The sequence below is a fragment of the Rhipicephalus sanguineus genome, chromosome 1 (genome assembly GCF_013339695.2).
Source record: "Rhipicephalus sanguineus isolate Rsan-2018 chromosome 1, BIME_Rsan_1.4, whole genome shotgun sequence".
Classification (NCBI taxonomy): Eukaryota; Metazoa; Arthropoda; class Arachnida; order Ixodida; family Ixodidae; genus Rhipicephalus; species Rhipicephalus sanguineus.
Genome location: NC_051176.1, coordinates 130038911 through 130051336, shown reverse-complemented (window position 1 = coordinate 130051336; position 12426 = coordinate 130038911). Strand labels below are relative to the sequence as shown.

The 12426-nt window shown below is 44.8% G+C and overlaps 1 protein-coding gene across 1 annotated transcript in view; it reads right to left on the bottom strand.

Moving 5' to 3' along the window:
• Positions 1–12426, bottom strand: part of LOC119397929 (uncharacterized) — a 46910-nt gene that overhangs the window by 14445 nt on the left and 20039 nt on the right. Inside the window, exons 8-9 of the mRNA XM_049416448.1 lie at positions 6823–6940; positions 3993–4188 (exon numbers count right to left, since the gene is read on the bottom strand). Coding sequence (XP_049272405.1) covers positions 3993–4188; positions 6823–6940 — 314 coding nt within the window. The remainder of the gene's footprint in view (positions 1–3992; positions 4189–6822; positions 6941–12426) is intronic.

Here is a 12426-nt window from a genome sequence, read left to right as displayed (position 1 = left end):
ACACTGCAAGTTTAGGTGCAGAGTTAGCTTTAACACAACAAAAAGTCATAGCAGAGCCATGTGTTTCATTCTGATAGCTTGATGGTGATTTTTGCTGCCCACCGTTTCCATGCAAAAGGTCGCCTGCAAAAGGGGGATTCTCTCTTGACCACAGTTTAGCAATCTGTCATCTGTCATTGAAGGCCCAGGCACGTGTATGCAATGCATGAGGATTTTGTTGAAGGGGTCCTGAACCACTTTTCTAAGTAATCATCGAATGACCTCAGTATTAGAGTTTACTGCCCGACGAATCAATAGCCACAAAAAATTTTTTAATTGATCAAGAATGAGCAGAGTTACAGGGATTTGTTGCACGCTTTAGGTGTGTTCCCGCTTCTTTCGTCCCGACAAGTGCGCTGGAAGCTACACAGGCAGGGATGACACAAGGGAAAGAAGTAGGGATGGGCGAATATTCGGGTGTTTCGAATATTCGAACGAATATTGCAGTATTCGAATTCGCTTCGATACGAAGTTATATTATTCGAAATTTCGAAGTATTCGAAATGAACGAATATATGTATGTTTGACCGCACTTAACCCCCTGTAAAGGTGGTTTCACTGCAGCGTCAGGTTGCTGTACCGTGAAACCACCTTTACAGGAGAAATCTGCACTGCCGCGAAGCCACACTTCAAGGTTAAGTGTACATTTTTTTTTTTTTTAAGTTTAAATCGTGTTATATGGGCTGATGTGCGCTAAGTATAGTAATTCTTAAATTGTAACATATTGTACCACTTCTAACCTGCACCCTACTGCTATTCAAATATTGATACTATTCAAGGTTGCTTCCACTTCATTTCAAACCAAAAAGTGACATTCGCTCATACCTAGTTCCAATTCTTAAAAATATTGTGCAAGGGTCATGACAAAAACGCTCATTTTTCATAATAATATGCGCTATATACTATTCGAACTATTCGATTCGAAATTATTCGACCAAATCATTATTAGCTTCAGATTCGCTTCGAACCTCAAATTTGCTATTTGCCCATCCCTAGAAAGAAGCTATGTCAGCGTGCGCCTTGAAGCGCAATCTCTCTCTCCTGGCGCGATTCTGGCACACGCTAGTGTTTCTACTGTGTAAGTTTAGCACACTACTGGGCACGGTGCCAGCACATGGCAGCACCCTGTGGCAAGAAGCGCATCTGATCTAAACGGCGCTCTTGGTTTATGCCAGCTATTGGCCAGTAGCAGCAATCTGCTGTATGACAACATACAACTGGTGCTCCACCCAACAAAGAGAGTGAGGACGGTCCTATGTATGAAGAGAGCACAACTGAAAAAGTGGCAACTTCGCGTTCAGCTTGTAAACCCTCCTTGACACACACGGCTGCAAGGTTTGGCTGAGCAGCTCACAGCAGCATCTGCTTTACTCTGTTGTATGTGTTTGTTCACCAGGGGTAGTTCAGGACTCTTTCGAATCAAAACTGCGGGCACGTTACTTTGCTAAATCACAAAAAAAAAGATATGCTCACAATGGAGTTAAGGTTGGGAAATGAATATAGTGGACTTTGCTAAATCGAGGTTCTTTCAGAAAGGAAGGATTGCACCAACCAATTAGCCCCTAAATGTGTGCTACTAAATCGAGGTTCGTCGCATATAGTTTATCGAGGTTAAAATAGGGGTTTTGACTGAGTAAATGGATATCGTTCAACAGCTCCAGCAAATCTACAATTTTTAACCATTAGCAGACCAAAAGTATCTCGGTAAATGATGCTTTTACACAAAATATGGGCACTAGCTAATTTCACAATTGATCTCGTACACAAATATGGCTACGTTTGTTCCGACATCGTTTATAGTTATGGTAAAAAAAAAACACATCCGTTATAGATTTTAACATAATTAAATAATCTAAACTGATGCCTATTTGACTAGAGTCCACGGTAATAAGGTCAAGAAATCTGGCATAGACAATGTTAAGTACTGAAATAGTGAAGATGCTCGCTTAAACAAATGTACCAGTACCACTGAAAAATTGTATTACACGGTGTCAAGTTAATGAAAGTACACTGCATTTAGTTGTGGTTCAGATATGTGAATTACTATGGCAGTTGAATCAAAGTTGGGGCTTCATACAGAATTAGGTTAGTCTGCAAACTTTCGCATTCTCAGTGATAAACATTGTATGGAAAGAATTGACTAAACAAGGAAAAGGCTTGTTGATGTCGTTTCCCTGCCTTGTCAGCTGTTTCTTCACTGAAGAGTTCAATCATGGAATGCCAACTGCCTTGATCAAAGACTCAGTGGAGCTACGGTTACTATCTAAAGTACACAGTACACACAGATCAAATATGTGCAGACCCATTCCTTTGACAATAAAGTCAATTCCTGTTGCCATGCAGCCATGGCAACTTACTTTACATGATTCTTTGTTCTTATTTCCCCCCCCCACCCTATTTACAAAAGCATTTCTTCCTTGCACATAATGCAATTGCCACTGCTAAAGTCTTACAGTCGTACAAAGCAGCAATGCCCTATAGACACTGAACCAAAGTGTTGAGTATGTATACTACTTTGCTTGACATCCATGATGCACATCTCTTTCATTAAAGGGGCCTTGCAACACTTTGAGCAAGGTCAGAAAACACTGTCGATCGGCAGTGTCGAGGCTCCCGAGAACACGCGAGCCAAATGTTATAGTGCAACACGCGGCCTGGAATTTACAATTAATTCTCAAAGCCAGCTAAAAACAATCCCTCTTTTCTCTACAAATGGTGCCATGTACCCATATTACTGCGCCATATCCCCAAGTCCACGGCTGTTGGCTGATTCGAGCATCATGAGCTACATTAGTGACCATGGCCCCTGCGAGATGCCACCACGTGCCCGCCTGCACGTGCGCGATCACACTGAAAGTAAGCCACGCACTAAGAGAAAAAAAAAAAGAAAAAAAGTGCTCAAGGTCATGATGCACGCTGAAGGGACACATTTTCTTGCCCCCTTGTCATCCCCCTCCCTGCGTAGCTATCAGCGCGCTCGCTGGTACAAAAGGAGAGAGAAACTCGAAGCGTGCGACAAATCCCTGTAACTCTGCTCGTACTTGACAGATTCCAAAAATCTTTGCGGCACGTGATTCGCAAAGCGTCATGCGTAAATAGTGAGACTATACCATTATAACTCAAAAAAGTGCTGCCGAGCCCCTTTAGAATTAAAATGCTCTCCAGACATGCAAGGCCTATTATGCATGAAAGCACTTTGATTAGGGCCAATGCTGCAATAATCAGTCTCAAATTCCACAGCCTTTCCTGAGCATTAAAGGGACACTAAAAAGATATGCTGAACAATTCAGACAGTTGAAGTGTCCTTTCAAAACTTCATTCTTGGTAATTTCAGTATGGCAGATCGACTATCGGAAAAGAATATGAATGCAAATGTTCTATACTTCACATATTGTGGTGAATCCAAAGCATGATATCACGAACTCCAAGTATTTTTTTGTATTTTGACCAATGTGGTACTCCTAAATGTTCTTCAAGCTTACTAAATCTAGACTTTGGCCCTTTAGAATACAATGCAGTTTTTCTTTGCCAATAACAAATTAATTAGGCCTGAGCTGATGCTGTCCAAATCCACGATGCCGGCAACTCCAAAGCAACATCACTACCTGTCTTTCACTTCTGTATGTACCTTTTCTCGCTTATCAAGCCTCCTCTAACTATGAGCAACATTGTTTTTTTTGCACTGCAGCGGTACACCTAACTAATATAGCTCAAGTATGGCTCTAACTACCAAACGCTCTTGGTTTTACACCTAAATCTAGGCATATTGCATCCTTTCATCTTTCCTTCACCTCAATGCAGTAATGGCAGCCAGAAATCGGGCTTGTCTCTCAGAATAGGGCACACTTACAGTACACACCGCTTAACACTATGCTGAGCAGCAAGACACTAAACAGCAACACCTATGATCTAAAGCTACACATACAACCGTGTAGGCAGCTTTAAGTACTCACAGGTACTTTGCTGGAGCTACTGCCATTACTGCCAGAGCTTAATGGTGGCAGTAAGGGCCGTGGCCTTGATGTGCACCTGGAAGCCACTGGTGGTTGATGCTGCCAGTGCTGTTTCTCACATGACCACTGTTGCCTGGAGCCCTGCCTGAGCATCGATTGTGCAGTGCTTGACCTTGAGGAAAAAGTTGTGGAAGAGCTGAAACAGAACAATTCCACAACACAATTTAATCCTGTAACCCACAGTAGTAACTAATGCAAGCAGTAAACTAGAATGCACTGTGCACTGAATTATGTGCGCTGCATATTAAAGGGACACTAAACAAAAATATGAAAGACTGAGGGAAGCATCAAAATGTTACTCGAAAGATGTGATGGTTCCAATGCACGGTGTTTATTTCACATATTTTTAAATAGATGGCTGTATTTTTGGAGGACTGTGAGTGTGCGGCAGCTGCACGCCGGAACGTGCTCACAATATGTGCCGTCATGGCAGTAATAGAGGCAGGCAGCTGGTGCTCATCCACCAGCAACAGCAGCAGCGTTAAGTCACTGGGCTCTCATGCTGCCATTGGCTTTGGCTATCCAACGATGCAAGCACCGGACCTGCTTCGGCAGCCAGGAGCAAGGTTGACATGCTAGTTTGTGGGGAAGTGAACATCACTTCTTGTAGTCCACAGTGTGGCTACTAGGAGCGATAGCTTATGAAAAAAGCATTAAAATAATTATTTTCCACTTAAAACAACATTGCGTCAACAAATTTCCACACCCAATCTTTCATTTGAACTCGAAATCTCAGTGGGAAAAGTTTTGTTCAGTATCCCTTTAATGTAGATTTTGTGCATTAAGACTCTTAGAGACGACCACGTCTCCGCAGTCCCAGCCACAGCACGCACGTCCACTGTCCCGGTCCTAGCCGTCACCGTCAGTCCAGGGCATCAGCGCCCTCCAGGCCCAACTGCCTCCGTCAGAGTACAGCCCAATCTCGGCTACCAGCACACAAGCACGCGGATTTAGTAGTCATCTCTTCCATTTCTCCTCCATGGCGTCCCTCTTGCGGCCATCCTCATAAGACGAACTTATGCTATTGCTTTTCTCCCTAGTTTGATGATGTCCACCCCCTTCGATAATGCCTTTCATTGAACCCCTCGAGTAAGTAAATGAAACGAAATGAACCATTGTACAGAGTACATCCAGTATGCCATTTGCATATGGATATATATGGTGACACATGACAACACGAGGAGTGTAGCAACATTGCAGTTACTGTTTTCCACTACTCGACCAAGAGGGCGTGGAGACAAATGCACTGCCATGTCATGAAATGCACTCAACTCAATATTGCCTCTATGTCACAGCTGAGCTCAATCACCAATCAGTTGTTGCAGTAGTAAACCAAGACACTCAAAAACACCAGCCATAGAGTGTCTGCGGCTCCTCACTTGTAGGCCAAACCAGTGTCAACTGGGAAATAACGAGGTATAATTTAAAACTCACAGGAATACGGTGTTTCACATGTTTTAATACACAAACAGTTCAGTCACATGCAGTTAAATCATTGCCCGTAACTAGTTTTGATATTGAAATTGCTAATGTACTGCACAAAACAATCGCAGTTAGGTGCAGAAAAAGGAGCCACGATAGGACAGGGCACAGTTTCTTGTAACAGTGATTGTTTCGTGCAGTGCATTAGCAATTTCATAATGAACCAACAAGCTTTGATAAGAGTACTCCTTCGGCATAGTATTCCCTTGAGATAATACCACTGTTTGAAACAAACAAATAAAAAACAATGAAAAGTTACTTTGGTTAAAACTTCATATATACTCAATTAATTCATAATAAGTTTGTTGAACTACCCCCAAAAGTAAACTCACTTCAGCTTATATAGACAATGCTATAGGCCTAGCTCTTTTATATTCAATCTTTGCACGTCCTGCATATATGGCACTTTGGACGAAAATTTTGTAGTAACACCTCAGGCAAATAATGTTGTCAGGTTTATTAGACAACTACCCACACTTGCAGCACACACACGCACACGTACACACACACAGAGCCTTTAATAAGCATATATACCACAATGCAAATTTAGCAGCACAGTGCCATCGAGGATCACACAGCTTGATGTGCAACATGTGTTACCGTGAAGTGCACCTGCAACCTTACACTGCAACAATGTTAGTTTTGACCAAATTTCATTAGCTTAACAAGGTTATGCCCAAATGCCGTGCCGTTTCATGCAGTAAGCACTCTCTTACTTGTGTACATATTCACAGCAATTGCTGCCTGATCATGCCCAAACCCTGCTGCATGTACAAAGCCATCAATTAATCCTGTGTGCATCGTATTACACACACAGTCTACTGACACTGAAATTTTAAGGGTGAGATTACCACATGACAGCTTGCCGACCACCACCTTCCCCAACTAGCCTTACAAGCGGTGGTTTGTTGGGAGTCAGCGACCAAAGCTGTGGTTTGCTGCCAAGTCAACTATACTCTTCTATAAATGCTGTGCAACATTTGGAAAGCCAAGGAATCAGCTTGCCACCAAAAGTAAGGGTCTGGGTGAGAGCACTAAATGGCAGCAACACTGTTTGTGGCTGCCATGTCTACAACATTGTGCAAACAACAAATGCGTCAACATCAACATATGCAATAAACACAATTGGTCCATTTCTCAGCTCAGAATTTCTGTTCACAGTAAAATGCATTACTTAGCACAAGTAAGCTAACGTTAGCAAAATTTACCCCGGATACTATTAATCCCATGCTATCTATGTCTATCAGCAATATTAGCAACCTAATTAAAATAAAAACAACATACTCACCAGGCTCTTTCAGAGAAACGATCCCTTAGGAGCTTTGGGGTCACTGTCAACACTCCTTCCAAGCTCTGCTGGCAATTGTGTACCTCCTTGTCGAAGTCCCAGTCCGAGTACCTTAGATCTGAGTCATCAAAAACCAGCACAAAAACAAGAAATTAAACATTTATTTGCCATGTGCCCAAATTCTTATGACAACTCCGAGCCAAATACCGGAAAAAGAAAGTGGCATTTTACTCCGCGAACGCTGGCGACGCACAAGCAAACTAGGTATTATCCCCTCTTGCATTGCCCACAGAACGTGTCTTTACATTAACCAGGATGGTTTTGACACATTCCCATGGTACTTAATGTAATTAGTATGCGAATGTTTTCTCCACCTACCCGCGATGCTGTTCTTGGCTCCCAAGCACCTTTTTAGCAATGCTTTGTCTTTCTCCTTCTCCACTCTGCCTCTAGGCGGCACTGCTTGTGGGAACACACTCCACGACAGCTATTTTATGAACAGGGCACTTACACATGCGCGTAAGAAAGAAAGCGTGACCTTGCACTACAAGACTGAAGGGGCACAATCCATAGTGCAGTCCCCACTGCTAGACTCATTGTACAAAACACATTCCAAAGCTTAGGTCCTGTTTCCTTAACACTTTTTCCTTTTATACTTCAGAGGCATTAAAAACTCATACTTTACCATCATTGTTTTGTAACACAGTATTACATAGAGCAGGTATTTTACTTAGAAGAAGGAAAGTTAAAGGACAAGTCTAGAGCCTTTATATCTCCTTACTTATGCAGCATCTTGGTGAACTTGGTGAACTGGTTGTGTTTCAAAAAACAAACTTGTAAGCACCTAGTGCTTCCATAGAATGAGTCAGAGATCGCCCAAAAGACCTCGTATCAGGCCCTGGCAGAAATTTTCCATTAAAGAGTGGAAGTTGCAAAGAGCTGTACAGGGAGCATTCATATACCATGCAGTTTTTTACAATGGCTTAGTAATTCCAAAGATAGATGCAAATGAAATGTTGCGAGGCAATGGGGCAAAGAGGCAAGCTGCCCTCGTTTCAGCAGAGATGGGCAGTCTCTGCCGAAAGGATTCCACCTCTGCCAACACTAGAAGGCAGCATTCCTCCCTTGCCTCTTCACTTATCAGAACAAGGGCCCACATAATGTTTACAACATATTGCCCACCTTCTTTTGTTTTCTCTCCCCTTCTTTCTGCAATACATTTCCAGAAGTATAAGGGCACAATGTGGTGACACATGAGAAATGGCTTGTAGTTCCAGAAGTGTTTCATAAATGAGGAACAAAAGTCTTCTTTTAATTTCATGCTGGACAGTTATCGGTAGCACTGACCACTGGTCCTGTTCACTTCCCAAAACCACAAAACGATTATGAGAGGCACCGCAGTGGAGGGCTCCGGACATTTCGACCACCTGAGGTTTTTAAGGTGCACCTAAATCTAAGCACACTGGCCTCTAGTACTTCACCTCTATCGATATGCGGCTGCCGTGGCTGAGATCAGGGGCGGATCCAGCCACTCATTTTAGGGGGGGCGGTCGCTTGAAGAAAACTGGAGAGGGGGGGTGGGGCTCACTTTTGTTTTTAGTGTTACTATTATTAAAAGGGCCCCATCACAGCATAAATACTGTTACTTTGTACTTAAAGTGGCTCCACTCATTTGTGCTAATCAGTTTTCTAATCTTAAAAAATTGGAAGAATTACTACAAATTACGGGCTACCACACTTCAGATATATGCCCATTTTGCTGCGCTAAGCCTTTGTTAGAAATCGGGTTGCGTGGCCGGTGCGAACACGGGTTCGTGTCTTGCCGGGCAGTCATCAAGATAAGTTGTTGGAAGGAAGAAAACTATACAAATAATTTACATTATCCAGATCACAGGGAACAGGCATGGTGCTCCAGCACCTGATTAAATTAGCAGATTGAGGTCCACCCCATTTTCCCTCTCTCCACGCTGTCACCACACCAGGATTCCACCAATCCTGGAACCTTTGTAGGGTCATAATGATGAGCACACACCTGCACTTCAAAATTCAATGTCCCGTTGACCGCGCAAGATTCAGAGGTTGAGGACCGCCATCTCTCACGATCCTTCTGGGGATTAGGGGGCTCGTTGACCTCGTGTTGTCAGCACTTGTACTCGGATTATTCGTTTGGACAAAAGTCGTCCGTATGGCGCCGAACAGAGGGCAGAGACGACACGGCAGGTGCACGGTGCGCTATTTCATCCGAGTCTTTCATCAAGTTGCGGAAACACGGTACACAAATAGGGTACGGGATTACGGTAGCGCTCCTCCTCTCTCGCTTGTCTGCTCCCAGTTCCAGTGACGCACTAGTGCGTCTCCCGAACGACAGGTGGATCGTTAAGAATGCATGGGCTGACAGGCAATAATGAGGCGTGACACCACACAGTAAATTTCGACAAAAGCTTTTGTGGTGTTGGGGTGCCTTTACCGAAATTAGCAGCGGCGAAAGCACAACGAGCGAGAAAGGAAGAGCGGTACCGTAATACCGTTGTTGCTTTCCCTCAACCCACTCCAGGTCGTTTTCAGTCGCTGAGAAGCGAGGTCAAACCTTTCAAGGCGACAAGGCACGAGTGGCGGCTCTTAGAAGCCTTCTTGATAAAGAAACAAGGAGAGAAATGCGTGCGTGAACCGTCACTGGTTCTAACCGATAAAGAAATAGCGTTTCTGACAGGCGGACCAGGGGAGGCACGCGAGTGTAGGGAAGTGGTTTCGGAGCTGCGCATGTGCCGTTTGCAAATGAAACTATTTATTTTAGAGAGTGCTTCAAAATATATAAAGCACTGCTCCACTTGCACATGCATCTCCACGCGTACGTCGCATCGCTTTAACAAGTAAAACGAAGACAGCAACGACAAAGCAGAACGGCAGCAGCATCACAGACGACGAAAATTAGCAAGTGGCACAGTGCTTACGCATATTTACGTAAGCCTTGCAAGTGACTTTCTGCATAATACCTTAAAAAATAGCTGCGCACTTTGTAACCGAAAGAATAAATCGCAATGTGCGTATTAACATTATATCGGGCTGAGCATGAGCAAGAGATGCTGAATATATGAGCGTGCGACATATCGCTTGTACTTTAGACAATTTATCTCAGTCAGTGTGTCATTGCTTCTGTACCTTTGAAACTTCCGAACACAAAATCGTGGGCAGCGTTTATTTCATGTAAAGAAAACAATTCATGTTCATATTCTTTCACATGTATTGGAAAACATACCTTGAAGTTTTTTAACATGTGGAAAAAATATACTGAAGAAAAAAGTACTTAATTCAATCACAGTGTTATAGCGGATTTTGTAGGATATTCGTACATTCCTCGTAACTGCATTAGAAGGGCTGCAGAAAGATACACTATAGTCAGTTTGCGGATTTCTTGGCTGCTCTGAACAGGTTAATGACGACAAATTGCAGGATATACTTGGCTGAATACTGGCGTGACTGGTATCTCCAATACTGCAGCTAACAATGATAGGCACGTTTCAAGTCTTCTTGAACTCAGAAACAAAAGAATCAAGGGGTGACGATATCAAACCGAAAGTTCTAAACGCAAGCTATATATTTGTGCGTGACCTACGCTTACCTCATCTCGCCGGGACGGGTCAAGTGGCAACCACAGTACCAGTCTCCAGATTCATACGACTTGGGTAGCAACGCGCGCGTCTAGACACTCGCAGGACGGTGGGACAGTCGCCAGCCGCCTGTGCCTTGTCAATGCGTACCGCTGTTTCCCGCCAAATTTAAGAGTGGAAATTCTTATCGTAAACAAAGGCGATGCAGCCACTTTCCTTTCACTCCTACGCTGTAAGAAGCGCACTGCAACGTCAAACCTACAGCATTAGGACTGCCATCCGAAAAACCTGCAGCTGCCGTGGACAGGCACGTAGGCAAGGGGGGGGGAGACCGAATCCTTTGGTTTGGTCTCCTGCCGTTTTCTAAGTATTTACTTGTCAATATTCTGGTCCGCTTCCTCCATTTTGTATCGACATTCCTCATGTACAAGTAGCTGAAAACTTTCCTAGCCCAACGCTCCTCCCCCATTTCCCTCAATCGTTCCTCAAATTTTATCTTGCTGCTAGCCTCCCTGCCCTCAAATGATGTCCATCCCATGTCACCTTGTACACCCTGATTTGGCGTATTCCCATGTGCTCCCAAAGCCAGCCTACCTATGCCACGTTGCTTGACTTCTAATCTTGCTTGAACCTCTGATCTCATACACAAGACCGCATTGCCGAACGTCAGACCAGGAACCATGACCCCTTTCCAGATCCCTCTCACAACATCATACCTATTCTCAGGCACGCGTAGCCAGAATTTTTTTTCGGGGGGGGGGGGGGGGGGGGCAAGGCCTAATTGTTCGAAAGAAAGTATTTCCATGGCAAAAATAAAACAAAAGTTGCCGGGAATATAGAAGGCCGGACGAATTTCGGGGGGGGGGGGGGGCGGGCCCCCGGCCCCCCCCCCCCCTTGCCTACGTGCCTGCCTATTCTAATTCCACCGCCTGGTCACGATTCTTGCGAGCGCTCTCTCCTAGCAGACTTTTTGAACGGGAAGAGGGGGCACACTTGCACGGGAGTGCAAATGCTGATGTCCTCGCCTCGGTAGTGAATTTTTGGGGGGTCACGCATCATACTTACAACGCCTGAGAGGGGATTATAGCAGCACCCAGAAAGCCTTCGTTGAAAAGAGTTGACGACACGGTGCGCATGTGCACGCGGTTTTGTGTACTCACGTAGTCAACTTTGTTTTAGGAAGTTGAAATGGCTCCAGCCACAGTTTGAAGAGAGCCCAACGTTTCGGGATTGATTCGGTCCCTTCCTCAGGGGGTGACTGCGTTGGACATGGAAGCATGGCCGCGTCTTGTTCTCTCACCACGGCTCCGGCTTTCCCTTTCCCTCACGTTTCGGAAGCCGTGAACGTACACTGGGGGCATTGTTCCTAGCGAGCGGTTCACATTTGCAGGTGTGTGCTGAATGTGCGGAGACTCGAGCAAGAGCCTCCTTCGCAGATTCCTTTCTGGTTCTAGAACAGAAGCGCCGTTAAAGTCGATTTTATGGTCGTGCTTCTCACAGTGCTCTGCAAGAGCGCTGCGCTGCGCTTCCATCTTCCTGACGTCGTTCTTGTGTTGGCGTATTCTCTCCGGGAAACACTTGCTCTCGCCTATGTAGCTGGCTGGACACTCAGAACACGACACCTTGTAGACTACGCCTTGGTGATGGTCGGTCTTTCGGCCTCGGTAGCAAGCGGGTGAGCGTCGATTCCGGTTTGTGAATTACTGTGACCCCCGCTTTTCCGAAAACCCTGGAGAGCTGTTCACTGATGCCCGGCACATATGGAATGAGGACGCGCTGGGCCGGCTTCTTCGATTCCATTGTAGCCGGTGGGGAACTGCGATACATTAGTGGTGCAGGCTCTTCTCACATTCTGTAGCCGGTGGGGTGGCCAGGGAGGGAGGGTGGTCGCATAGTATGTCTCTCGCTGTCTCTTTGCGGTACGGTGGCTGCCCTCTCGATACAAATATAACTATTTTCATGATAATTATTCTGTGTTCACTCCGCGCTCTCTGAA